At 48.1% G+C, this 24,525-nt stretch overlaps 4 protein-coding genes across 4 annotated transcripts; 3 read left to right on the forward strand and 1 right to left on the reverse strand.

Annotated features, from left to right (window-relative positions):
• The first annotated feature begins 7,729 nt into the window (after positions 1–7,729).
• On the forward strand, positions 7,730–9,798 carry LOC128373783 (chymotrypsin A-like). Its single transcript, XM_053334009.1, has 7 exons — positions 7,730–7,781; positions 7,999–8,102; positions 8,195–8,274; positions 8,730–8,808; positions 8,888–9,068; positions 9,349–9,482; positions 9,620–9,798. Exons 1-7 carry the CDS (start codon positions 7,730–7,732, stop codon positions 9,779–9,781), a joined length of 792 nt encoding a protein of 263 aa, XP_053189984.1. The 3' UTR covers positions 9,782–9,798.
• Positions 9,799–14,599: 4,801 nt separating this feature from the next.
• On the forward strand, positions 14,600–16,801 carry LOC128359689 (chymotrypsin A-like). Its single transcript, XM_053320080.1, has 7 exons — positions 14,600–14,651; positions 14,868–14,971; positions 15,082–15,161; positions 15,755–15,833; positions 15,913–16,093; positions 16,374–16,507; positions 16,640–16,801. Exons 1-7 carry the CDS (start codon positions 14,600–14,602, stop codon positions 16,799–16,801), a joined length of 792 nt encoding a protein of 263 aa, XP_053176055.1.
• A 3,902-nt stretch (positions 16,802–20,703) lies between these two features.
• Positions 20,704–22,257, forward strand: LOC128373878 (chymotrypsin A-like). Its single transcript, XM_053334108.1, has 5 exons — positions 20,704–20,817; positions 21,054–21,133; positions 21,342–21,433; positions 21,800–21,933; positions 22,071–22,257. Exons 1-5 carry the CDS (start codon positions 20,704–20,706, stop codon positions 22,230–22,232), a joined length of 582 nt encoding a protein of 193 aa, XP_053190083.1. The 3' UTR covers positions 22,233–22,257.
• Positions 22,258–23,519: 1,262 nt separating this feature from the next.
• agrp (agouti related neuropeptide) lies at positions 23,520–24,337 on the reverse strand. Its single transcript, XM_053320118.1, has 3 exons — positions 24,226–24,337; positions 23,965–24,056; positions 23,520–23,711 (listed from the first exon to the last, which is right to left on the reverse strand). Exons 1-3 carry the CDS (start codon positions 24,335–24,337, stop codon positions 23,520–23,522), a joined length of 396 nt encoding a protein of 131 aa, XP_053176093.1.
• Between the last annotated feature and the right edge of the window lie 188 nt (positions 24,338–24,525).

Here is a 24,525-nt window from a genome sequence, read left to right on the forward strand (position 1 = left end):
ATTAAGGGTTCTAGTGTGGGCATTAAGGGTTCTAGTGTGGGCATTAAGGGTACTAGTGTGGGCATTAAGGGTTCTAGTGTGGGCATTAAGGGTTCTAGTGTGGGCATTAAGGGTTCTAGTGTGGACATTAAGGGTTCTAGTGTGGGCATTAAGGGTTCTAGTGTGGGCATTAAGGGTTCTAGTGTGGGCATTAAGGGTTCTAGTGTGGGCATTAAGGGTACTAGTGTGGGCATTAAGGGTTCTAGTGTGGGCATTAAGGGTTCTAGTGTGGGCATTAAGGGTTCTAGTGTGGGCATTAAGGGTTCTAGTGTGGGCATTAAGGGTACTAGTGTGGGCATTAAGGGTTCTAGTGTGGGCATTAAGGGTTCTAGTGTGGGCATTAAGGGTTCTAGTGTGGGCATTAAGGGTTCTAGTGTGGGCATTAAGGGTACTAGTGTGGGCATTAAGGGCTCTAGTGTGGGCATTAAGGGTTCTAGTGTGGGCATTAAGGGTTCTAGTGTGGACATTAAGGGTTCTAGTGTGGGCATTAAGGGTACTAGTGTGGGCATTAAGGGTTCTAGTGTGGGCATTAAGGGTTCTAGTGTCATATCTCTCTGACAGAAGCTTCTCTGTCCAGATGGGCCAGTATACTTCGGCCACTTCCCCCTGAGCTGTGGGGTTCCTCAGGGTTCTACTTTGGGCCCCCTCCTCTTTTCGATATATATGTTGCCATTGGTTACCATATTTAGAAAGCACAATGTCTCATTTCATTGCTTTGCAGATGACGTACAAATCTATATACCCTTAAAAGCAAATGACCAAGCCTCTGTCCAGGTCTCATTAGAAGAAGTGAACTTTCTCTCCATGAACAAAAATAAAACGGAGATTATTTTATTCGGCCAACAAAATCTTTTAGATGGCTATGTCAGCGCCATCAGCACCCTGAAGCCTCACTGTCACCCATCAGCACCCTGAAGCCTCACTGTCACCCATCTGCACCCTGAAGCCTCACTGTCACCCATCAGCACCCTGAAGCCTCACTGTCACCCATCAGCACCCTGAGGCCTCACTGTCACCCATCTGCACCCTGAAGCCTCACTGTCACCCATCTGCACCCTGAAGCCTCACTGTCACCCATCAGCACCCTGAAGCCTCACTGTCACCCATCAGCACCCTGAAGCCTCACTGTCACCCATCAGCACCCTGAGGCCTCACTGTCACCCATCAGCACCCTGAGGCCTCACTGTCACCCATCAGCACCCTGAAGCCTCACTGTCACCCATCAGCACCCTGAAGCCTCACTGTCACCCATCAGCACCCTGAGGCCTCACTGTCACCCATCAGCACCCTGAGGCCTCACTGTCACCCATCTGCACCCTGAAGCCTCACTGTCACCCATCAGCACCCTGAAGCCTCACTGTCACCCATCAGCACCCTGAAGCCTCACTGTCACCCATCAGCACCCTGAAGCCTCACTGTCACCCATCAGCACCCTGAAGCCTCACTGTCACCCATCAGCACCCTGAAGCCTCACTGTCACCCATCAGCACCCTGAGGCCTCACTGTCACCCATCAGCACCCTGAGGCCTCACTGTCACCCATCAGCACCCTGAAGCCTCACTGTCACCCATCAGCACCCTGAAGCCTCACTGTCACCCATCAGCACCCTGAGGCCTCACTGTCACCCATCAGCACCCTGAAGCCTCACTGTCACCCATCTGCACCCTGAAGCCTCACTGTCACCCATCAGCACCCTGAAGCCTCACTGTCACCCATCAGCACCCTGAAGCCTCACTGTCACCCATCAGCACCCTGAGGCCTCACTGTCACCCATCAGCACCCTGAGGCCTCACTGTCACCCATCAGCACCCTGAAGCCTCACTGTCACCCATCAGCACCCTGAAGCCTCACTGTCACCCATCAGCACCCTGAAGCCTCACTGTCACCCATCAGCACCCTGAGGCCTCACTGTCACCCATCTGCACCCTGAAGCCTCACTGTCACCCATCTGCACCCTGAGGCCTCACTGTCACCCATCTGCACCCTGAAGCCTCACTGTCACCCATCAGCACCCTGAAGCCTCACTGTCACCCATCAGCACCCTGAAGCCTCACTGTCACCCATCAGCACCCTGAAGCCTCACTGTCACCCATCAGCACCCTGAGGCCTCACTGTCACCCATCAGCACCCTGAGGCCTCACTGTCACCCATCAGCACCCTGAAGCCTCACTGTCACCCATCAGCACCCTGAGGCCTCACTGTCACCCATCAGCACCCTGAAGCCTCACTGTCACCCATCAGCACCCTGAAGCCTCACTGTCACCCATCTGCACCCTGAGGCCTCACTGTCACCCATCTGCACCCTGAAGCCTCACTGTCACCCATCAGCACCCTGAAGCCTCACTGTCACCCATCAGCACCCTGAGGCCTCACTGTCACCCATCTGCACCCTGAAGCCTCACTGTCACCCATCTGCACCCTGAAGCCTCACTGTCACCCATCTGCACCCTGAAGCCTCACTGTCACCCATCAGCACCCTGAAGCCTCACTGTCACCCATCAGCACCCTGAAGCCTCACTGTCACCCATCAGCACCCTGAAGCCTCACTGTCACCCATCTGCACCCTGAAGCCTCACTGTCACCCATCTGCACCCTGAAGCCTCACTGTCACCCATCAGCACCCTGAAGCCTCACTGTCACCCATCTGCACCCTGAAGCCTCACTGTCACCCATCTGCACCCTGAAGCCTCACTGTCACCCATCAGCACCCTGAGGCCTCACTGTCACCCATCTGCACCCTGAAGCCTCACTGTCACCCATCTGCACCCTGAAGCCTCACTGTCACCCATCAGCACCCTGAAGCCTCACTGTCACCCATCAGCACCCTGAAGCCTCACTGTCACCCATCAGCACCCTGAAGCCTCACTGTCACCCATCAGCACCCTGAAGCCTCACTGTCACCCATCTGCACCCTGAAGCCTCACTGTCACCCATCTGCACCCTGAAGCCTCACTGTCACCCATCAGCACCCTGAAGCCTCACTATCACCCATCAGCACCCTGAGGCCTCACTGTCACCCATCAGCACCCTGAAGCCTCACTGTCACCCATCAGCACCCTGAAGTCTCACTGTCACCCATCAGCACCCTGAAGCCTCACTGTCACCCATCAGCACCCTGAAGCCTCACTGTCACCCATCAGCCTCACTGTCACCCATCAGCACCCTGAAGCCTCACTGTCACCCATCAGCCTCACTGTCACCCATCAGCACCCTGAAGCCTCACTGTCACCCATCAGCCTCACTGTCACCCATCAGCACCCTGAGGACTCACTGTCACCCATCAGCACCCTGAAGCCTCACTGTCACCCATCTGCACCCTGAGGCCTCACTGTCACCCATCTGCACCCTGAAGCCTCACTGTCACCCATCTGCACCCTGAGGCCTCACTGTCACCCATCACCCATCAGCACCCTGAAGCCTCACTGTCACCCATCAGCACCCTGAAGTCTCACTGTCACCCATCAGCACCCTGAAGCCTCACTGTCACCCATCAGCACCCTGAAGCCTCACTGTCACCCATCAGCACCCTGAGGCCTCACTGTCACCCATCTGCACCCTGAAGCCTCACTGTCACCCATCTGCACCCTGAAGCCTCACTGTCACCCATCAGCACCCTGAAGCCTCACTGTCACCCATCAGCACCCTGAAGCCTCACTGTCACCCATCTGCACCCTGAGGCCTCACTGTCACCCATCAGCACCCTGAAGCCTCACTGTCACCCATCAGCACCCTGAAGCCTCACTGTCACCCATCAGCACCCTGAGGCCTCACTGTCACCCATCTGCACCCTGAAGCCTCACTGTCACCCATCTGCACCCTGAAGCCTCACTGTCACCCATCAGCACCCTGAGGCCTCACTGTCACCCATCAGCACCCTGAAGCCTCACTGTCACCCATCAGCACCCTGAAGCCTCACTGTCACCCATCAGCACCCTGAAGCCTCACTGTCACCCATCAGCACCCTGAAGCCTCACTGTCACCCATCAGCACCCTGAAGCCTCACTGTCACCCATCAGCACCCTGAAGCCTCACTGTCACCCATCAGCACCCTGAAGCCTCACTGTCACCCATCAGCACCCTGAAGCCTCACTGTCACCCATCAGCACCCTGAGGCCTCACTGTCACCCATCAGCACCCTGAAGCCTCACTGTCACCCATCAGCACCCTGAAGTCTCACTGTCACCCATCAGCACCCTGAAGCCTCACTGTCACCCATCAGCACCCTGAAGCCTCACTGTCACCCATCAGCCTCACTGTCACCCATCAGCCTCACTGTCACCCATCAGCACCCTGAAGCCTCACTGTCACCCATCAGCCTCACTGTCACCCATCAGCACCCTGAAGCCTCACTGTCACCCATCAGCCTCACTGTCACCCATCAGCACCCTGAGGACTCACTGTCACCCATCAGCACCCTGAAGCCTCACTGTCACCCATCTGCACCCTGAGGCCTCACTGTCACCCATCTGCACCCTGAAGCCTCACTGTCACCCATCTGCACCCTGAGGCCTCACTGTCACCCATCACCCATCAGCACCCTGAAGCCTCACTGTCACCCATCAGCACCCTGAAGTCTCACTGTCACCCATCAGCACCCTGAAGCCTCACTGTCACCCATCAGCACCCTGAAGCCTCACTGTCACCCATCAGCACCCTGAGGCCTCACTGTCACCCATTAGCACCCTGAAGCCTCACTGTCACCCATCTGCACCCTGAAGCCTCACTGTCACCCATCAGCACCCTGAAGCCTCACTGTCACCCATCTGCACCCTGAAGCCTCACTGTCACCCATCAGCACCCTGAAGCCTCACTGTCACCCATCAGCACCCTGAGGCCTCACTGTCACCCATCTGCACCCTGAAGCCTCACTGTCACCCATCAGCACCCTGAAGCCTCACTGTCACCCATCAGCACCCTGAAGCCTCACTGTCACCCATCAGCACCCTGAGGCCTCACTGTCACCCATCAGCACCCTGAAGCCTCACTGTCACCCATCAGCACCCTGAAGCCTCACTGTCACCCATCAGCACCCTGAAGCCTCACTGTCACCCATCTGCACCCTGAGGCCTCACTGTCACCCATCAGCAACCTGAGGCCTCACTGTCACCCATCAGCACCCTGAGGCCTCACTGTCACCCATCCGCTAAGAACCTTATTGTTATCTTGGACAGTGACTTCAGGGTCAATAAGTAGATAAGCTCCATCATGAAAACAAGCTTCTTCCAGCTAAGATTATTAGCAAAGGCTTATCTCCCAAGGAATGATCTTAACCCTAACCCAGACCCAGACCCAGACCCAGACCCAGACCCTAACCCTCTGCACTGGCTGCCTGTTCACTTTAGGATCCAGTTCAAGGTTTTATTTGTTTTTAAGTGTTTTAATGGTCTGGCACCATTTTATTTATCAGAGCTTGTTCAGCCTCACAGTCCTTCCAGAGCACTGAGGTCAACAAACCAGCTGCTCCTGGCTGTACCTCGGTCCAGACTCTCAGTACCTCGGTCCGAACTCTCGGAGCCTCGGTCCGGACTCTCGGAGCCTCGGTCCGGACTCTCGGAGCCTCGGCCCGGACTCTCGGTGCCTCGGCCCGGACTCTCAGAGCCTCGGCCCGGACTCTCAGAGCCTCGGCCCGGACTCTCAGTGCCTCGGCCCGGACTCTCAGTGCCTCGGCCCGGACTCTCAGAGCCTCGGCCCGGACTCTCAGTGCCTCGGCCCGGACTCTCAGAGCCTCGGCCCGGACTCTCAGAGCCTCGGTCCAGACTCTCAGAGCCTCGGTCCAGACTCTCTACTCGGGGGGACAGAGCCTTCTCAGTGGCGGCCCCCAAGCTGTGGACCAGCCTACCTTTCCACGTTAGAGCTGCACAGTCTGTAGAGCATTTTAAAACACTATTAAAAATATATCTGTTTTGCTTGGCGTTCAATCCCAGCTAGGCGAGAATCCTTGGCTTCCTACTTTTTGTATTGAGCTCTTACTATTCCTTCATTGTTTTTATGTATTATTATATTGTGTGTGATTATATTGTATTTTAATAACTGTGCAGCACTTTGGTTCGACTGAGGTTGTTTTTAAATGTGCTTTATAAATAAACTTGACTTGCTACAAATGAGTCGACATTGCTTTAGTTTTTTAGGGTCATGTGATCAATTCCCAGGTTAAGGGCCCATTACTCTGTTTCAGGTTTGACCACAATGTGTTTCAGCTGATGAGCAGATGATCATATTTACATCGACCATCTACCTCAAACTAAACATCTGAACATGTGTCTGACCATGAAAAGTGAAGTTTTACTCTTTGACTGCTCAGTTGGACAGGAGGACATTCCTCGTTTGGAGAAAAGAGCAAGGGACATTCAGACAGACCCAGACCCAGACCCAGACCCTAACCCAGACCCAGACCCAGACCCTAACCCAGACCCAGACCCTAACCCTAACCCTAACCCAGACCCAGACCCTAACCCTCTGCACTGGCTGCCTGTTCACTTTAGGATCCAGTTCAAGGTTTTATTTGTTTTTAAGTGTTTTAATGGTCTGGCACCATCTTATTTATCAGAGCTTGTACAGCCTCACAGTCCTTCCAGAGCACTGAGGTCAACAAACCAGCTGCTCCTGGCTGTACCTCGGCCCAGACTCTCAGAGCCTCGGTCCGGACTCTCAGTGCCTCGGTCCGGACTCTCAGAGCCTCGGTCCGGACTCTCAGAGCCTCGGTCCAGACTCTCTACCCATGGGGACAGAGCCTTCTCAGTGGCGGCCCCCAAGCTGTGGACCAGCCTACCTTTCCACGTTAGAGCTGCACAGTCTGTAGAGCATTTTAAAACACTATTAAAAATATATCTGTTTTGCTTGGCGTTCAATCCCAGCTAGGCGAGAATCCTTGGCTTCCTACTTTTTGTATTGAGCTCTTACTATTCCTTCATTGTTTTTATGTATTATTATATTGTGTGTGATTACATTGGATTTTAATAACTGTGCAGCACTTTGGTTCGACTGAGGTTGTTTTTAAATGTGCTTTATAAATAAACTTGACTTGCTACAAATGAGTCGACATTGCTTTAGTTTTTTAGGGTCATGTGATCAATTCCCAGGTTAAGGGCCCATTACTCTGAAATAGAATGGGTTGCATTATTAAAGGCTGCTTGTTTCAGGTTTGACCACAATGTGTTTCAACTGATGAGCAGATGTTGATATTTACATCGACCATCTACCTCAAACTAAACATCTGAACATGTGTCTGACCATGAAAAGTGAAGTTTTACTCTTTGACTGCTCAGTTGGACAGGAGGACATTCCTCGTTTGGAGAAAAGAGCAAGGGACATTCAGACAGCCATGTTTCGGACATTGAAACAAATGGTTTTATACTCTGGTGAATTAAATGTGTCCCCATATGATGACATCATCTTTATAAACCTACTTCCTGGTCAAACACCATGCTGAGTTATTGTATCAGGTTCCACAATCCAAACCAGAGGAGAGCTCGAGTCTCAGGAGGTTAAACTCAGACCTTCTGCATGTTTTGCAGTTTTTGCTCCGTCAGCTCCACCTGTCTGAGTTCCCACCGCCCTGATAACACGCCTCCCTCCCGGCCAATCACACGCCTCCCTCCCGTCCAATCACATCCCTCCCCTCCCAGCCAATCAGGTGTCTGGTTGTGTGTATAAAGGTTGGAGTCTCAGACGGAGCTTTCATGTTCGAGCCATGGCCTTCCTCTGGATCCTCTCTTGCCTCGCCTTCGTCGGCGCCGCCTACGGTGAGTCAGCTGAGGGAGTGAAGCATGCTGGGTAGCCTGAGCTGATTTAATATTTGGTTACCATGGTTACAAGAAACCTCCAAAAAAACTGAAACATTTGTAAAAAAAACTATATTTTAAATCTTCATGAGGATAAAATGATTTTATTGATTAGTGATTGATCTCATGTGTAATTAATGATGTCGTTATGATGATGTCATTATGATGATGTCACCAGGTTGCGGCAGTCCCGCCATCCCCCCCGTCGTCACGGGTTACTCCCGTATCGTGAACGGTGAGGAGGCGGTGCCCCACTCCTGGCCCTGGCAGGTGTCCCTGCAGGTACACACGCACACACACACACACACACACACACACACACTCAGTAACACACACACAGTAACACACACACAGTAACATGGTGTGTGTTTCAGGATTATACTGGTTTCCATTTCTGCGGCGGCTCCCTCATCAATGAGAACTGGGTGGTGACAGCGGCTCACTGCAACGTCAGGTAAACTCTGACCACCTCTGATGAAACATGATATTTTTGGTTCTTCTGGATTGAAATGTATTTTAATCTGTCAGCTGTTACCAGAGTTCAGACCTGAGATGACTTTAATTGTGATGTGGCACTTTAAAAATAAAGATTTACTGCACAGCGGTCGTATAGAGACCCAATGGCTCGCAGCAGAGACCCTGGTACCCCAAACTCCCACAAGGTCCCCCGAGGGACACGGTCCTAAGCCTTCCCAAGTCCACAAAGCACATGTAGACTGGATGTGAGAACTGAGTTCACATCCTCTGCAGTGAGTCAGACCTGGTCTCAGGTTGATGTTGTTCTGTTGGACTCTACAGGTGAAGATCTCCAACAGGCTGCTTATTGGCGGGCGGATCGCCCCCCCTTTAGTTCCAGGTACGTCTAATTGGTTGATTGATTGGTCAGCTGACCCTCATGTCTTCCTGCAGGACTTCCCACCGTGTGATCCTCGGAGAACACGATCGCTCCTCCAACGCCGAGGCCATCCAGGTGATGCAGGTCGGCAAGGTGAGCGTCGAGCAGCGTGACCTCATCACGTCATGTGACATCCTGCTGTTCACCGGCTAACTATGTCATTTCCTGTCAGGTGTTCAAGCACCCCCGCTACAACGGCTACACCATCAACAACGACATCCTGCTCATCAAGCTGGCCAGCCCCGCCCAGATGAACATGCGTGTTTCCCCCGTGTGTATGGCCGAGACCGGAGACAACTTCGCCGGAGGCATGAAGTGTGTGACCAGCGGCTGGGGCCTGACCCGCTACAACGGTGACTTTATTATTACTACTATCAATATTATTATTCATCTTATTATTACTATTAATATCATTATCATTAGTATTATTATTAGAGCACTAAACAGGATCAGGAACATGTGCTGCATAGGCAGGAAGTTAGTGACCTTAGTAGAAGTGAATATAACAGGATGTGTTACATAGGGAGAAAGTAAAAGCCATGAGTAAAGCAAAGCATCATGGGAACCCTGAGCATATTATTAATATTATTATTAATATTAATAGCAGTGTGTTGATGTGTTGATGTGTTGCAGCTCCCGACACCCCCGCCCTGCTGCAGCAGGCCTCCCTCCCCCTGCTGACCAATGAGCAGTGCCGTCGTTACTGGGGCAACAAGATCAGCGACCTGATGATCTGCGCCGGAGCCTCCGGAGCCTCCAGCTGCATGGTGGGTGCTGCACGCTAACCACACACACACGTGTTATTAACATGTCAGCAACATGTGATGTAACCCAGCTGCACCTGCTGCATGTAGCTGTCTCTCCTCCTTTCTTTGGGTCTTTATGTGTCTGTGGTTGTTTGCAGGGCGACTCTGGCGGTCCTCTGGTCTGTGAGAAGGCCGGCGCCTGGACTCTGGTCGGTATCGTGTCTTGGGGAAGCGGCACCTGCACTCCCACCATGCCCGGCGTGTACGCCCGTGTCACCGAGCTGCGCGCCTGGGTGGACCAGACCCTCGCTGCCAACTAAGCAACACACCAGTTTCACTTTGAAGTTCAATAAAAAACTGAACCTGAAACACTCGTTCTCTTTTATTCATAATAAACTGAGTCAGGGAGGTTAGCTAAGGAACAGCTAGCTTAGCTTAGCATAACGGCAGCATTTCATATTTAAAAATGAATCAGCCATTAACTAAATATTAATAAAACATATTCCTCTGTTTCTATTGCTGACTGACATCAGCTGTGACAGCCGTTACTATTGATCTATAATCACATGATGATTGATTATCAGCTGTTTTCCTTTCAGCTCTCACTGTGTAGAAAACAAAAGATGGCTGCTGAGCTCCATGTTGACTGTTAGCATTAACGCTAGGTGTGTTTATCCTGCTAAAGAGCAGAAGCTAACAGAGATTGGTCTGTGGTTGTTGAGCTCACTTCTGCCTCTACATGGGCCGTTTAACCTGTTCATAAAGAAAGGTTCAATATGTCTAGAAATGAAGAGCTGTGGAGATTAGCTGAATGTTTGCACATCAAACAAACAGCAGTTCATTTTTTTACATCCTTCATAATAAACTTATATCTGAACTTTCATTGTTTCTCTGTGTCACTACTTTCTTCTTCTCTCTTCTGATTGTACTGTGAGTGGAAACCAACATGACTGCCACCCTGTGGACACAATGACTAATTACTCTTTAAAGTACTAAACTAATGAGTTATCATCTGTCATATTCATCTCTATGTGTATGTGTTTAACTGTGTCACTATCTAAATGCATTTCTGTATCCAGGAAGTAAAGAAGCAACAGGAGCAGCTGGTCTAAGGAAAGAAGGATGCAGTCTATCTCCTCCGGTTGTCACCCTCGTATCAATCGATTGTGAAGCTTTGAGAACCGCACTGATAGACGAGAGCCGAGCTTTACAGAACAATGTTCAACAGGAGGAAGCCACATATTAGTGTTTCTAATAAGAGGCCAGAATTTACTAAATGTTGATTAAAGACTTGATAAATGTGTTCAGTTATTAAACAGACAGAGGATATTAAGAAAGACAGAAAACATTTTAAGGCTATTACTGATTCTTTTAACTTAACACAATTAATTGACCAACCAACCAGGTTAACGAACTACTCTAAAACTAGAATTGACCTGCTGTTTTCAAATAAGCCAGAAAGAATCACTAAGATTCACAACCTCTTCACAGGACTTTCAGATCATAAAGTGATTTTCTTTTCCCGGAAACTCAATAAAAACCGTGTCCTAAACTCACACAGATATCTGCATCAGAAATCACCAAATCACAACTTCATCCCTAAGAACCAACAGCAAAATGTTGATAAAGCCCTTAAGGAATTGGTATGGGATAATCTTTTCTCCTGCGATGATGTAAACCAGAGTGCTGACTCCTTCTCTCAAAAAATGAAGGAGGTTCTGTTGTCTTTCTCTAGGACAGGGAGCTCTAGGACCAGGCAATCCAGCTCCCTTCCCTGGTTTAATAATAAGTGTCTTGCACTGTTAAAAGTTAGAGATCAACTGAAAACTGGTCTAATCATTGACCGTCAAAAGTTCACATCAGCACGAAATAAAGTAACATTAGCATTACGAAAGCTAAAGCAAACTTCTTAAACATAATTGAGAGTGCAAAGGGAAATTCAAAAAAAACGTGGAAAGAGATCAATAACCTAACTGGCAGACAGACCAAGCAGAGCAATAAAGGACTGGAGCTAAACATCAAGAATCAGTTAGTGAAAAATCCCTCAGTCAGTGTCACCTTGGCTGCAGAACTTAATTCTTTTATTATAAATTCTGTTCATGAAATATCAAGTCTGTTCACTGCACCTGACTGTGATTATCATCCTGTCTACTGCCAACAGCCTGTTTTTAACATAACTGAAATCTCTGACAGAGAGGTAAGGGAAATTATTTGCTCTCTTAACAAACCTAATGCCAAAGATAACTACGGATTTGACACTAACTTTTTAAAACTTCACATGGAGTCTCTGGTTTTTCCATCATGCAGCAGATAAATCTGTCTCAGGCGTTCTGGTGTCCCGACTAACTGGAAGATGAGCACGGTGAATCCAATCTTCACATCCAGAAGTAAAGCTGAAATCAACAACTATAGACCAATCAGTATTCTTCCTGTCATCTCCAAAGTAATAGAAAAATGGGTGGCTGAACAGCTAGTAGAACATCTCAATAACGGTGACACAGCATTGCATCCGATGCAGTTTGGCTTCCGGACTCACCCTTCCACAGAGTCGGCTATAAGTATGTTTGTCTCCTGGATAGGAACAGCTGTGTGGGAGCTGTTTTCCTGGATCTTAAAAGGGCCTTTGACACCGTTGACCACCGAGTACTGTTAACCAAGCTGTCGAAATGTAATTTCTCCACACAGGCCCTCAGTTGGTTCAGATCATATCTTGCAGATAGAGAGCAGTGTGTGGTGGTCGACGGTGTCAAATCCCCTTACCTGGACTGTCCAGTAGGGGTCCCTCAGGGTTCCTTACTTGGACCTATTTTGTTTTCTTTCTACATTAATGATTTCTTTGATGTCTGTAAGGGTGTTAATGCACAGCTGTACGCGATGACGCGGTTATTTTCACTCCTACGAAAAACATGACAGAAGCTGCTCAAATACTCACAACTGCTAAGGCTCATGTTCAGGACTGGCTCACTGATTCATGTCTTTCTTTAAATGTTAAAAAAACTGTCTGCATGTTTTTTGCTAAAAAGCCGCCAAATATTGATGATTCTGGTGTCTTTCTGGGAGGGGAGGAGCTCAGATACTTAGGAGTCATCCTGGACTCGACTCTCATTCAGGAAACACATCAAAAAAGTGTCAAACTCTGTCAAATACAACCTGGCAAATATCAGGCAGATCAGGAAGTCCTTAACCAACAGTGCAGCTTTGTTGTTTTTACATTGTATGATCCTCTCACATATAGACTACTGCTTAACCAGCTGATCCTCTCACATCTAGACTACTGCTTAACCAGCTGGTCCTCTCACATCTAGACTACTGCTTAACCAGCTGATCCTCTCACATCTAGACTACTGCTTAACCAGCTGGTCCTCTCACATCTAGGCTACTGCTTAACCAGCTGATCCTCTCACATCTAGACTACTGCTTAACCAGCTGATCCTCTCACATCTAGACTACTGCTGAACCAGCTGGTCCTCTCACATCTAGACTACTGCTTAACCAGCTGATCCTCTCACATATAGACTACTGCTTAACCAGCTGATCCTCTCACATCTAGACTACTGCTTAACCAGCTGGTCCTCTCACATCTAGACTACTGCTTAACCAGCTGATCCTCTCACATCTAGGCTACTGCTTAACCAGCTGATCCTCTCACATCTAGACTACTGCTGAACCAGCTGATCCTCTCACACATAGACTACTGCTTAACCAGCTGGTCCTCTCACATCTAGACTACTGCTTAACCAGCTGGTCCTCTAACATCTAGACTACTGCTTAACCAGCTGATCCTCTCACATCTAGACTACTGCTTAACCAGCTGGTCCTCTCACATCTAGACTACTGCTTAACCAGCTGGTCCTCTCACATCTAGACTACTGCTTAACCAGCTGATCCTCTCACATCTAGACTACTGCTTAACCAGCTGGTCCTCTAACATCTAGACTACTGCTTAACCAGCTGATCCTCTCACATCTAGACTACTGCTGAACCAGCTGGTCCTCTCACATCTAGACTACTGCTTAACCAGCTGGTCCTCTCACTTCTAGACTACTGCTTAACCAGCTGGTCCTCTCACATCTAGACTACTGCTTAACCAGCTGGTCCTCTCACATCTAGACTACTGCTTAACCAGCTGATCCTCTCACATCTAGACTACTGCTGAACCAGCTGGTCCTCTCACATCTAGACTACTGCTTAACCAGCTGGTCCTCTCACTTCTAGACTACTGCTTAACCAGCTGATCCTCTCACATCTAGACTACTGCTTAACCAGCTGGTCCTCTCACATAGAGACTACTGCTTAACCAGCTGGTCCTCTCACATCTAGACTACTGCTTAACCAGCTGATCCTCTCACATCTAGACTACTGCTTAACCAGCTGATCCTCTCACATCTAGACTACTGCTTAACCAGCTGGTCCTCTCACATCTAGACTACTGCTTAACCAGCTGATCCTCTCACATCTAGACTACTGCTTAACCAGCTGGTCACTGGCATGTACTACAGCACTTCTACCGATAGAATCTCTCTATAAAAAAGCCCTAAAAACTCTGGATAGAAAACCCTCGGGCTACAAGAAGGTAGAAAAATGAAAAGATGAAAAGATTTATCAAATAAAGTCAACATGAAGTCATTGAAGTCAGATCCTCCATTACTGAATGTTTAAGAGATGAAATAGTGACATGGTGATCAGTGTATAACTACATATAACTATATAACATCATTACTGAATGTTGAAGAGATGAAATAGTGACATGATGATCAGTGTATAACTACATATAACTATATAACATCATTACTGAATGTTGAAGAGATGAAATAGTGACATGATGATCAGTGTATAACTACATATAACTATATAACATCAGAACTACTGAGCATCAGTATTATTACTGCTCTTCTCTTTTCATCTCTTATGTTCAAACTCTTGCTTCATCAGGTGGAAATGCTTCGTCAGCTCCACCCGTCTGAGCTCCCACCGCCCTGATAACACGCCTCCCCTCCCGTCCAATCACACCCCTCCCCTCCCAGCCAATCACACCCCTCCCCTCCCAGCCAACCCCCCCCCCCCCCCTCCCAGCCAATCAGGTGTCTGGTTGTGTGTATAAAGGTTGGAGTCTCAGACGGAGCTTTCATGTTCGAGCCATGGCCTTCCTCTGGATCCTCTCTTGCCTCGCCTTCGTCGGCGCCGCCTACGGTGAGTCAGCTGAGGGAGTGAAGCATGCTGGGTAGCCTGAGCTGATTTAATATTTGGTTACCATGGTTACAAGAAACCTCCAAAAAAACTGAAACATTTGCAAAAAAACTATATTTTAAATCTTTATGAGGATAAAATGATTTTATTGATTAATGATTGATCTCATGTGTAATTAATGATGTCATTATGATGATGTCATTATGATGATGTCACCAGGTTGCGGCAGTCCCGCCATCCCCCCCGTCGTCACGGGTTACTCCCGTATCGTGAACGGTGAGGAGGCGGTGCCTCACTCCTGGCCCTGGCAGGTGTCCCTGCAGGTACACACACACACACACACACACACACACACACACACACACACTGTAACACACACACACACACACACACACACAGTAACACACACACAGTAACATGGTGTGTGTTTCAGGATTATACTGGTTTCCATTTCTGCGGCGGCTCCCTCATCAATGAGAACTGGGTGGTGACAGCGGCTCACTGCAACGTCAGGTAAACTCTGACCACCTCTGATGAAACATGATATTTTTGGTTCTTCTGGATTGAAATGTATTTTAATCTGTCGGCTGTTACCAGAGTTCAGACCTGAGATGACTTTAATTGTGATGTGGCACTTTAAAAATAAAGATTTACTGCACAGCGGTTGTATAGGGACCCAATGGCTCGCAGCAGAGACCCTGGTACCCCAAACTCCCACAAGGTCCCCCGAGGGACACGGTCCTAAGCCTTCCCCAAGTCCACAAAGCACATGTAGAATGGATGTGAGAGCTGTGTTCACATTCTCTGCAGTAAGTCAGACCTGGTCTCAGTGGGTGTTGGGCTCCATCAGGGCTGTCCCTGGTCTCTGATCCTGTTTGTGATCTTCATGGACAGAGTCTCAAGGTGCAGCCGGGGGGAGGAGAGAGTCCAGTTTGGGCACCTCAGAATCTCCTCTCTGCTGTTTACGGTTGATGTTGTTCTGTTGGACTCTACAGGTGAAGTCCTCCAACAGGCTGCTTATTGGTGGGCGGATCGCCCCCCCTTTAGTTCCAGGCACGTCTAATTAGTTGATTGATTGGTCAGCTGACCCTCATGTCTTCCTGCAGGACTTCCCACCGTGTGATCCTCGGAGAACACGATCGCTCCTCCAACGCCGAGGCCATCCAGGTGATGCAGGTCGGCAAGGTGAGCGTCGAGCAGCGTGACCTCATCACGTCATGTGACATCCTGCTGTTCACCGGCTAACTATGTCATTTCCTGTCAGGTGTTCAAGCACCCCCGCTACAACGGCTACACCATCAACAACGACATCCTGCTCATCAAGCTGGCCAGCCCCGCCCAGATGAACATGCGTGTTTCCCCCGTGTGTATGGCCGAGACCGGAGACAACTTCGCCGGAGGCATGAAGTGTGTGACCAGCGGCTGGGGCCTGACCCGCTACAACGGTGACTTTATTATTACTACTATCAATATTATTATTCATCTTATTATTACTATTAATATCATTATCATTAGTATTATTATTAGAGCACTAAACAGTATCAGGAACATGTGCTGCATAGGCAGGAAGTTAGTGAACTTAGTAGAAGTGAATATAACAGGATGTGTTACATAGGGAGAAAGTAAAAGCCATGAGTAAAGCAAAGCATCATGGGAACCCTGAGCATATTATTAATATTATTATTAATATTAATAGCAGTGTGTTGATGTGTTGATGTGTTGCAGCTCCCGACACCCCCGCCCTGCTGCAGCAGGCCTCCCTCCCCCTGCTGACCAATGAGCAGTGCCGTCGTTACTGGGGCAACAAGATCAGCGACCTGATGATCTGCGCCGGAGCCTCCGGAGCCTCCAGCTGCATGGTGGGTGCTGCACGCTAACCACACACACACGTGTTATTAACATGTCAGCAACATGTAACCCAGCTGCACCTGCTGCATGTAGCTGTCTCTCCTCCTTTCTTTGTGTCTTTATGTGTCTGTGGTTGTTTGCAGGGCGACTCTGGCGGTCCTCTGGTCTGTGAGAAGGCCGGCGCCTGGACTCTGGTCGGTATCGTGTCTTGGGGAAGCGGCACCTGCACTCCCACCATGCCCGGCGTGTACGCCCGTGTCACCGAGCTGCGCGCCTGGGTGGACCAGACCCTCGCTGCCAACTAAGCAACACACCAGTTTCACTTTAGACTGAAGTTCAATAAAAAACTGAACCTGAAACACTCTCGTTCTCTTTTATTCATAATAAACTGAGTCAGGGAGGTTAGCTAAGGAACAGCTAGCTTAGCTTAGCATAACGGCAGCTTTTCATATTTAAAAATGAATCAGCCATTAACTAAATATTAATAAAACATATTCTGCTGTTTCTATTGCTGACTGAAATCAGCTGTGACAGCCGTTACTACTGGTCTATAATCACATGATGATTGGTTATCAGCTGTTTTCCTTTCAGCTCTCACTGTGTAGAAAACAAAAGATGGCTGCTGAGCTCCATGTTGACTGTTAGCATTAACGCTAGGTGTGTTTATCCTGCTAAAGAGCAGAAGCTAACAGAGATTGGTCTGTGGTTGTTGAGCTCACTTCTGCCTCTACATGGGCCGTTTAACCTGTTCATAAAGAAAGGTTCAATATGTCTAGAAATGAAGAGCTGTGGAGATTAGCTGAATGTTTGCACATCAAACAAACAGCATTTCATTTTTTTTACATCCTTCATAATAAACTTATATCTGAACTTTCATTGTTTCTCTGTGTCACTACTTTCTTCTTCTCTCTTCTGATTGTACTGTGAGTGGAAACCAACATGACTGCCACCCTGTGGACACAATGACTAATTACTCTTTAAAGTACTAAACTAATGAATTATGATCTGTTATATTCATCTCTATGTGTATGTGTTTAACTGTGTCATTATCTAAATGCATTTCTTTATCCAGGAAGTAAAGAAGCAACAGGAGCAGCTGGTCTAAGGAAAGAAGGATGCAGTCTATCTTCTCCGGTTGTCTTCCTCGTATCAATCGATTGTGAAGCTTTGAGAACCGCACTGATAGACGAGAGCCGAGCTTTACAGAACAATGTTCAACAGGAGGAAGCCACATATTAGTGTTTCTAATAAGAGGCCAGAATTTACTAAATGTTGATTAAAGACTTGATAAATGTGTTCAGTTATTAATCAGACATGAAACTCAACATGTGGGCAAGGAAAGCATTGTTAGGTTTATCTGGATGTGCTGCTCTCTATACTGGTGACCACATCTCAATAAGATCTTATTCATTTCTGATTGGTCTAAATGAATCCCAGTGGATCTGGCGTGTGACCCGACTCTGCTCCTCTCTTTAAATAACAGTGATAATTCTGGTGTAAACCAAGGTGATGATCTGTCTTCTAAGCTTTTTCATTGGTGCATGTTCATCAGTAATGGCAAGAGAAGTTTGGATGCTTTTCACCATCAGGGATAACTGATGTATGACGTGTGTCACTATGATAGAGATGAGCTAGAAAAGCTTGGTCATTAAAGGGTTTTAAATTCCTTTTGATAAAAATATAAGATTGTGTTTTTTTTGATCGAGTGCTTTTTATCAAGCAGGAACTTAAAGAGAGGACTCGAAGGCAGAGCTCAGGATGAAGCTGACGAGGCTTTATTCTCAAAAACAGTAATGAACAAAAAGCGCCTCAATCGAGGGAAAAGCAGGAAAGAAGGTGAACTAAACTAAACTCCGGAGCTCTGATAAACTAAACAGCAAAAAGTCAAACAAAAATCACTCTTCTGAGGAATTAACACACAATAAATAACCTAAACTATGAACACTGACTAACTAGGACTGGACGCTTGTTCTCTGGACGACAGACAAGACACACTCACACAGGACAACGGGAGACGCAGCCTATAAGCACACATGGAGGGAAATGGGGAACAGGTGGACACAATCAGGAATCAGGGAAGACAATCAGACTGGTGCCACATGAGGAAGGGCAAGGCACCTGAAACGAGAGGAGAGTTAATACCAAAAAAAAACAGGAAGTCACAAAACAAACATGGAGACAGGACAAAAACTCAATTGGCATTACCGGTGTGACACTTTAGGACAGTAGTCACCGACTCAAAGACAAGACTTTTAGTCAGTTAAGGTGAACTTAGAGATAAGACAGGTTTCCACAGTAACAACATTTACAGGGAGCCAGGATTTTACCTAAATAACAACTCCACCTCCATCTGCCATAAATACATTATAATGGTGAACAGCTCCGCAGGAATCACTGTCACTCTCCTTCAGACACTAACATGTCAGGATCTGCCTGAAGGTTCAGATGGTTCAGGTTCTGTAAGAAGGCTTTTTATATTTAAATAGCTCAAACCTAAACACTTCCTGTTTCTAAAGGTAGTAATTTAATTTAATTTAGGTGGATACCAGTTCAGATGATAGAGGGCTGGGGGGGTTAGGGCTGGGGGGTTAGGGTCAGGGCTTTATCCATGGTGAAGCTGACTGAGGCGACTAAACTTCACACAGCAGTGAGTCTGAGATAGAAAAGTCCTTCCCAGACTCCCAGAAAGTGTTCAGTAGATGGACCAGGTCTCTCTTCAGCTGCTCTGATCTTTGCTTCATATCATTTGTCTCGCCATGAATCACCAGAGACTCCACATGTGGGGCAGCTGGTAACACGCGTGGTAGCATGTGGTTTATATCCTCTGCAGTAGCACCTGGTTTCACTGCCCCCCCCCCCCCCCCTCCAGGGAACCAGGGGTGCAAATGATGCCAGCCACAGCAGCACCAGTAACATCAGCAGCCCCCATGTCAACGGGGCCGGGGGGGGGGGGGGGGGGGGGGCAGTAGCAGCAGAGTGTAGATCTCAGGAACACATCAGTATCTGTAGAGGGAGCCGGTACATCCTTCACCAGACCTGAATAGCGGTTTGATCTGGACCACGTTGACCTGGCTCCACTCGGTCCCACGTTAGGCATCGGCTCTGGTACTGATACCCGTCCCTCTCAGTAGCAGGACCCACCTCGCCAAACCTCACCAGGATCCTGGTCTGGTGGCTCGGCTCTGGTACTGATACCCGTCCCTCTCAGTAGCAGGACCCACCTCCCCAAACCTCACCAGGATCCTGGTCTGGTGGCTCGGCTCTGGTACTGATACACAGACAGACACAGAAAAATGAAAAGATGAAAAGATCTATCAAATAAAGTCAAATCAACATGAAGTCATTGAAGTCAGATCCTCCATTACTGAATGTTGAAGAGATGAAATAGTGACATGATGATCAGTGTATAACTACATATAACTATATAACATCATTACTGAATGTTGAAGAGATGAAATAGTGACATGATGATCAGTGTATAACTACATATAACTATATAACATCATTACTGAATGTTGAAGAGATGAAATAGTGACATGATGATCAGTGTATAACTACATATAACTATATAACATCATTACTGAATGTTGAAGAGATGAAATAGTGACATGATGATCAGTGTATAACTACATATAACTATATAACATCAGAACTACTGAGCATCAGTATTATTACTGCTCTTCTCTTTTCATCTCTTATGTTCAAACTCTTGCTTCATCAGGTGGAAATGCTTCGTCAGCTCCACCCGTCTGAGCTCCCACCGCCCTGATAACACGCCTCCCACCGCCCTGATAACACGCCTCCCCTCCCAGCCAATCACAGCCCCCCCTCCCAGCCAATCACAGCCCCCCCCTCCCAGCCAACCCCCCCCCCCCCCCTCCCAGCCAATCAGGTGTCTGGTTGTGTGTATAAAGGTTGGAGTCTCAGACGGAGCTTTCATGTTCGAGCCATGGCCTTCCTCTGGATCCTCTCTTGCCTCGCCTTCGTCGGCGCCGCCTACGGTGAGTCAGCTGAGGGAGTGAAGCATGCTGGGTAGCCTGAGCTGATTTAATATTTGGTTACCATGGTTACAAGAAACCTCCAAAAAAACTGAAACATTTGCAAAAAAACTATATTTTAAATCTTCATGAGGATAAAATGATTTTATTGATTAGTGATTGATCTCATGTGTAATTAATGATGTCGTTATGATGATGTCATTATGATGATGTCACCAGGTTGCGGCAGTCCCGCCATCCCCCCCGTCGTCACGGGTTACTCCCGTATCGTGAACGGTGAGGAGGCGGTGCCTCACTCCTGGCCCTGGCAGGTGTCCCTGCAGGTACACACGCACGCACACACACACACACACACACACACACACACACACACACACACACACACACACAGTAACACACACACAGTAACACACACACACACAGTAACACACACACAGTAACACACACACACACACACACAGTAACACACACACACACACACTGTAACACACACACAGTAACACACACACAGTAACACACACACAGTAACACACACACAGTAACATGGTGTGTGTTTCAGGATTATACTGGTTTCCACTTCTGCGGCGGCTCCCTCATCAATGAGAACTGGGTGGTGACAGCGGCTCACTGCAACGTCAGGTAAACTCTGACCACCTCTGATGAAACATGATATTTTTGGTTCTTCTGGATTGAAATGTATTTTAATCTGTCGGCTGTTACCAGAGTTCAGACCTGAGATGACTTTAATTGTGATGTGGCACTTTAAAAATAAAGATTTACTGCACAGTGGTTGTATAGGGACCCAATGGCTCGCAGCAGAGACCCTGGTACCCCAAACTCCCACAAGGTCCCCCGAGGGACACGGTCCTAAGCCTTCCCCAAGTCCACAAAGCACATGTAGAATGGATGTGAGAGCTGAGTTCACATCCTCTGCAGTGAGTCAGACCTGGTCTCAGTGGGTGTTGGGCTCCATCAGGGCTGTCCCTGGTCTCTGATCCTGTTTGTGATCTTCATGGACAGAGTCTCAAGGTGCAGCCGGGGGGAGGAGAGAGTCCAGTTTGGGCACCTCAGAAACTCCTCTCTGCTGTTTGTGGTTGATGTTATTAGAGCACTAAACAGGATCAGGAACATGTGCTGCATAGGCAGGAAGTTAGTGACCTTAGTAGAAGTGAATATAACAGGATGTGTTACATAGGGAGAAAGTAAAAGCCATGAGTAAACCAAAGCATCATGGGAACCCTGAGCATATTATTAATATTATTATTAATATTAATAGCAGTGTGTTGATGTGTTGATGTGTTGCAGCTCCCGACACCCCCGCCCTGCTGCAGCAGGCCTCCCTCCCCCTGCTGACCAATGAGCAGTGCCGTCGTTACTGGGGCAACAAGATCAGCGACCTGATGATCTGCGCCGGAGCCTCCGGAGCCTCCAGCTGCATGGTGGGTGCTGCACGCTAACCACACACACACGTGTTATTAACATGTCAGCAACATGTGATGTAACCCAGCTGCACCTGCTGCATGTAGCTGTCTCTCCTCCTTTCTTTGTGTCTTTATGTGTCTGTGGTTGTTTGCAGGGCGACTCTGGCGGTCCTCTGGTCTGTGAGAAGGCCGGCGCCTGGACTCTGGTCGGTATCGTGTCTTGGGGAAGCGGCACCTGCACTCCCACCATGCCCGGCGTGTACGCCCGTGTCACCGAGCTGCGCGCCTGGGTGGACCAGACCCTCGCTGCCAACTAAGCAACACACCAGTTTCACTTTGAAGTTCAATAAAAAACTGAACCTGAAACACTCGTTCTCTTTTATTCTATAACGAACCTGATGAGAGACTTTAAGGAATTTATTCAAAATCAAACTTTCAAAAAAACTTTTTAGGAGGATTTACGCAAACCTCTAAACTAATAATAAAAATAATAGTAATAATAAACTTTATTAATAAGATAAAACTACTACACCATAGAACAGACATAAAAACATAAAAACAGATAAAAGAAAAATAGATAAAAAGATAAAACTCATAAAATCAGGAAAGACTGTCAGATAAAGAGTTTTAAGAAGATAATTAAAATATTAATATTCAAATCAGTAATTAATGACCCATCTCTTCTCTCTGATGCTTTAATGAGCACATAGTTCGGAAGTGTTTGATCTGATTCTTCTAACAGTTCAGTTTCTTTGTGTTCAGTTTGTGATTTATTAATATAATTATCTCTGTAGTGAAAAGCTTATTTTTAATCATCATGTTTTCTTATTGACGCTAATATTCCATCTCCAGTCTGATCTGATCAATGCCTTTGATACTGAAGATCAATACTTCAGGGTTAGGGTTGGGGGTTCATCTTTAGCAGGGTTAGGGTTAGGGGTTCATCTTTAGCAGGGTTAGAGTTAGGGGTTCATCTTTAGCAAGGTTAGGGCTAGGGGTTCATCTTTAGCACCACTCATCTTCATTAATGACCTCATTCAGTCCTGCTGCTAGTCAGTTCAGAAGTGACTCGCTACGTCATCATGGTGTCGATGTGTCCGTTTCCTTTAATGGGTTAGGGTCAGAAACTCTAAATCAACTGTATCTTAGTCACATCTATTTATTATATATTTATATTTATCCCATGAACTGTTTTACTCACTGATATTATCTACCAGCACACTTCACAGCGTCTGCTCTGATTCAGCTGTTGAACTGAAATCTAAATATGTTCATTTTAATACTTAACCCTAACCCCCTAACCCCCTAACCCTACTAACCCTTACCCTAACCCTAACCCTGCTAAAGATGAACCCCTAACCCTAACCCTGCTAAAGATGAACCCCTAACCCCCTTACCCTTACCCTAACCAACACTTAATACCAAACGGACACATCTTTTTATTCCTGTCCCCAGATCCTGTAAAGAAAGTGGTGATGACTTTAAATGTAAAGTTTGCTGCAGGAATTTGAATCATTGACACAAAAACACGTTAATGTGACTTTTGAAAATATATCGATTTATTTCACAAACAGCACATTTACTCCGTCAGCCTGCGGCCGTCGTCAGGTGCGTCGCGGTGGGCAGGCGTGGCCCACGCGGCGGCAGTAGCAGATGGCGTTGAAGAAGCGGCAGTAGCAGGTGTCACACAGGTCGCAGCAGGGCAGCGGGTAACCGAGACACGACTGCTGGTGAGGGATGCAGCGACGCGGCGAGCGCATGGCCCGACCCTGCAGCTGCAGCGCTGCAGACGAGTCCTGACAACACACACAGGCTGTGAGTCTGAGCTGCACATTAGGCCACGCCCACCTCAATCAGGCCACACCCACCTCATATTAGGCCACACACATTAGGCCACGCCCATCTTACATTAGGCCACACCCACCTCAAACATGCCACACCCACCTCACATTAGGTCACACCCACCAAACATTAGGCACACCTGCCAAAACACTAGGCCACACCCACCACAAATTAGGTCACACCCACCACACATTAGGCCACACCCACCTCGTCATACGAGTCCAACAGGAAGTGATCCTCCACAGAGTCAACAGGTAAGAGGGCGGGGTCACGTACAGCGTCGGGGGCGTGGCTTCTCTCTGCACGACAAACCAAACATTAATATCTGCGTCTGCTCATCAGATAATTGTTTGTACGGTCACTGATTAGTATTATTGATTAATATCAGTTTTAATTATTATTATTATTAGATAATGATGTCAGTTGTCTGAGCTCCCTGATTGGCCAGGTGTCAGTGACATCACTGACCGATGTCAGACAGGTAGGCGGGCTCGGCGTCCAGCTGCAGGTTTCCGTGGACCAGCGCCGAGGAGAGACGCAGCAGACTGACGCAGCAGCAGAGCAGCAGACAGCGCAGCATCCTGCAGCCGTCACTCACAGCACAACGAGAACTACAACTCCCACAATCCTCAGCTCCTCGGCAGCAGGCTCTGAATCAGACTACAACTCCCACAATCCTCAGCTCCTCGGCAGCAGGCTCTGAATCAGACTACAACTCCCACAATCCTCAGCTCCTCGGCAGCAGGCTCTGAACCAGGAAACAAAAGA

This window comes from Scomber japonicus, chromosome 1 (assembly GCF_027409825.1).
Source record: "Scomber japonicus isolate fScoJap1 chromosome 1, fScoJap1.pri, whole genome shotgun sequence".
Lineage (NCBI taxonomy): Eukaryota > Metazoa > Chordata > Actinopteri > Scombriformes > Scombridae > Scomber > Scomber japonicus.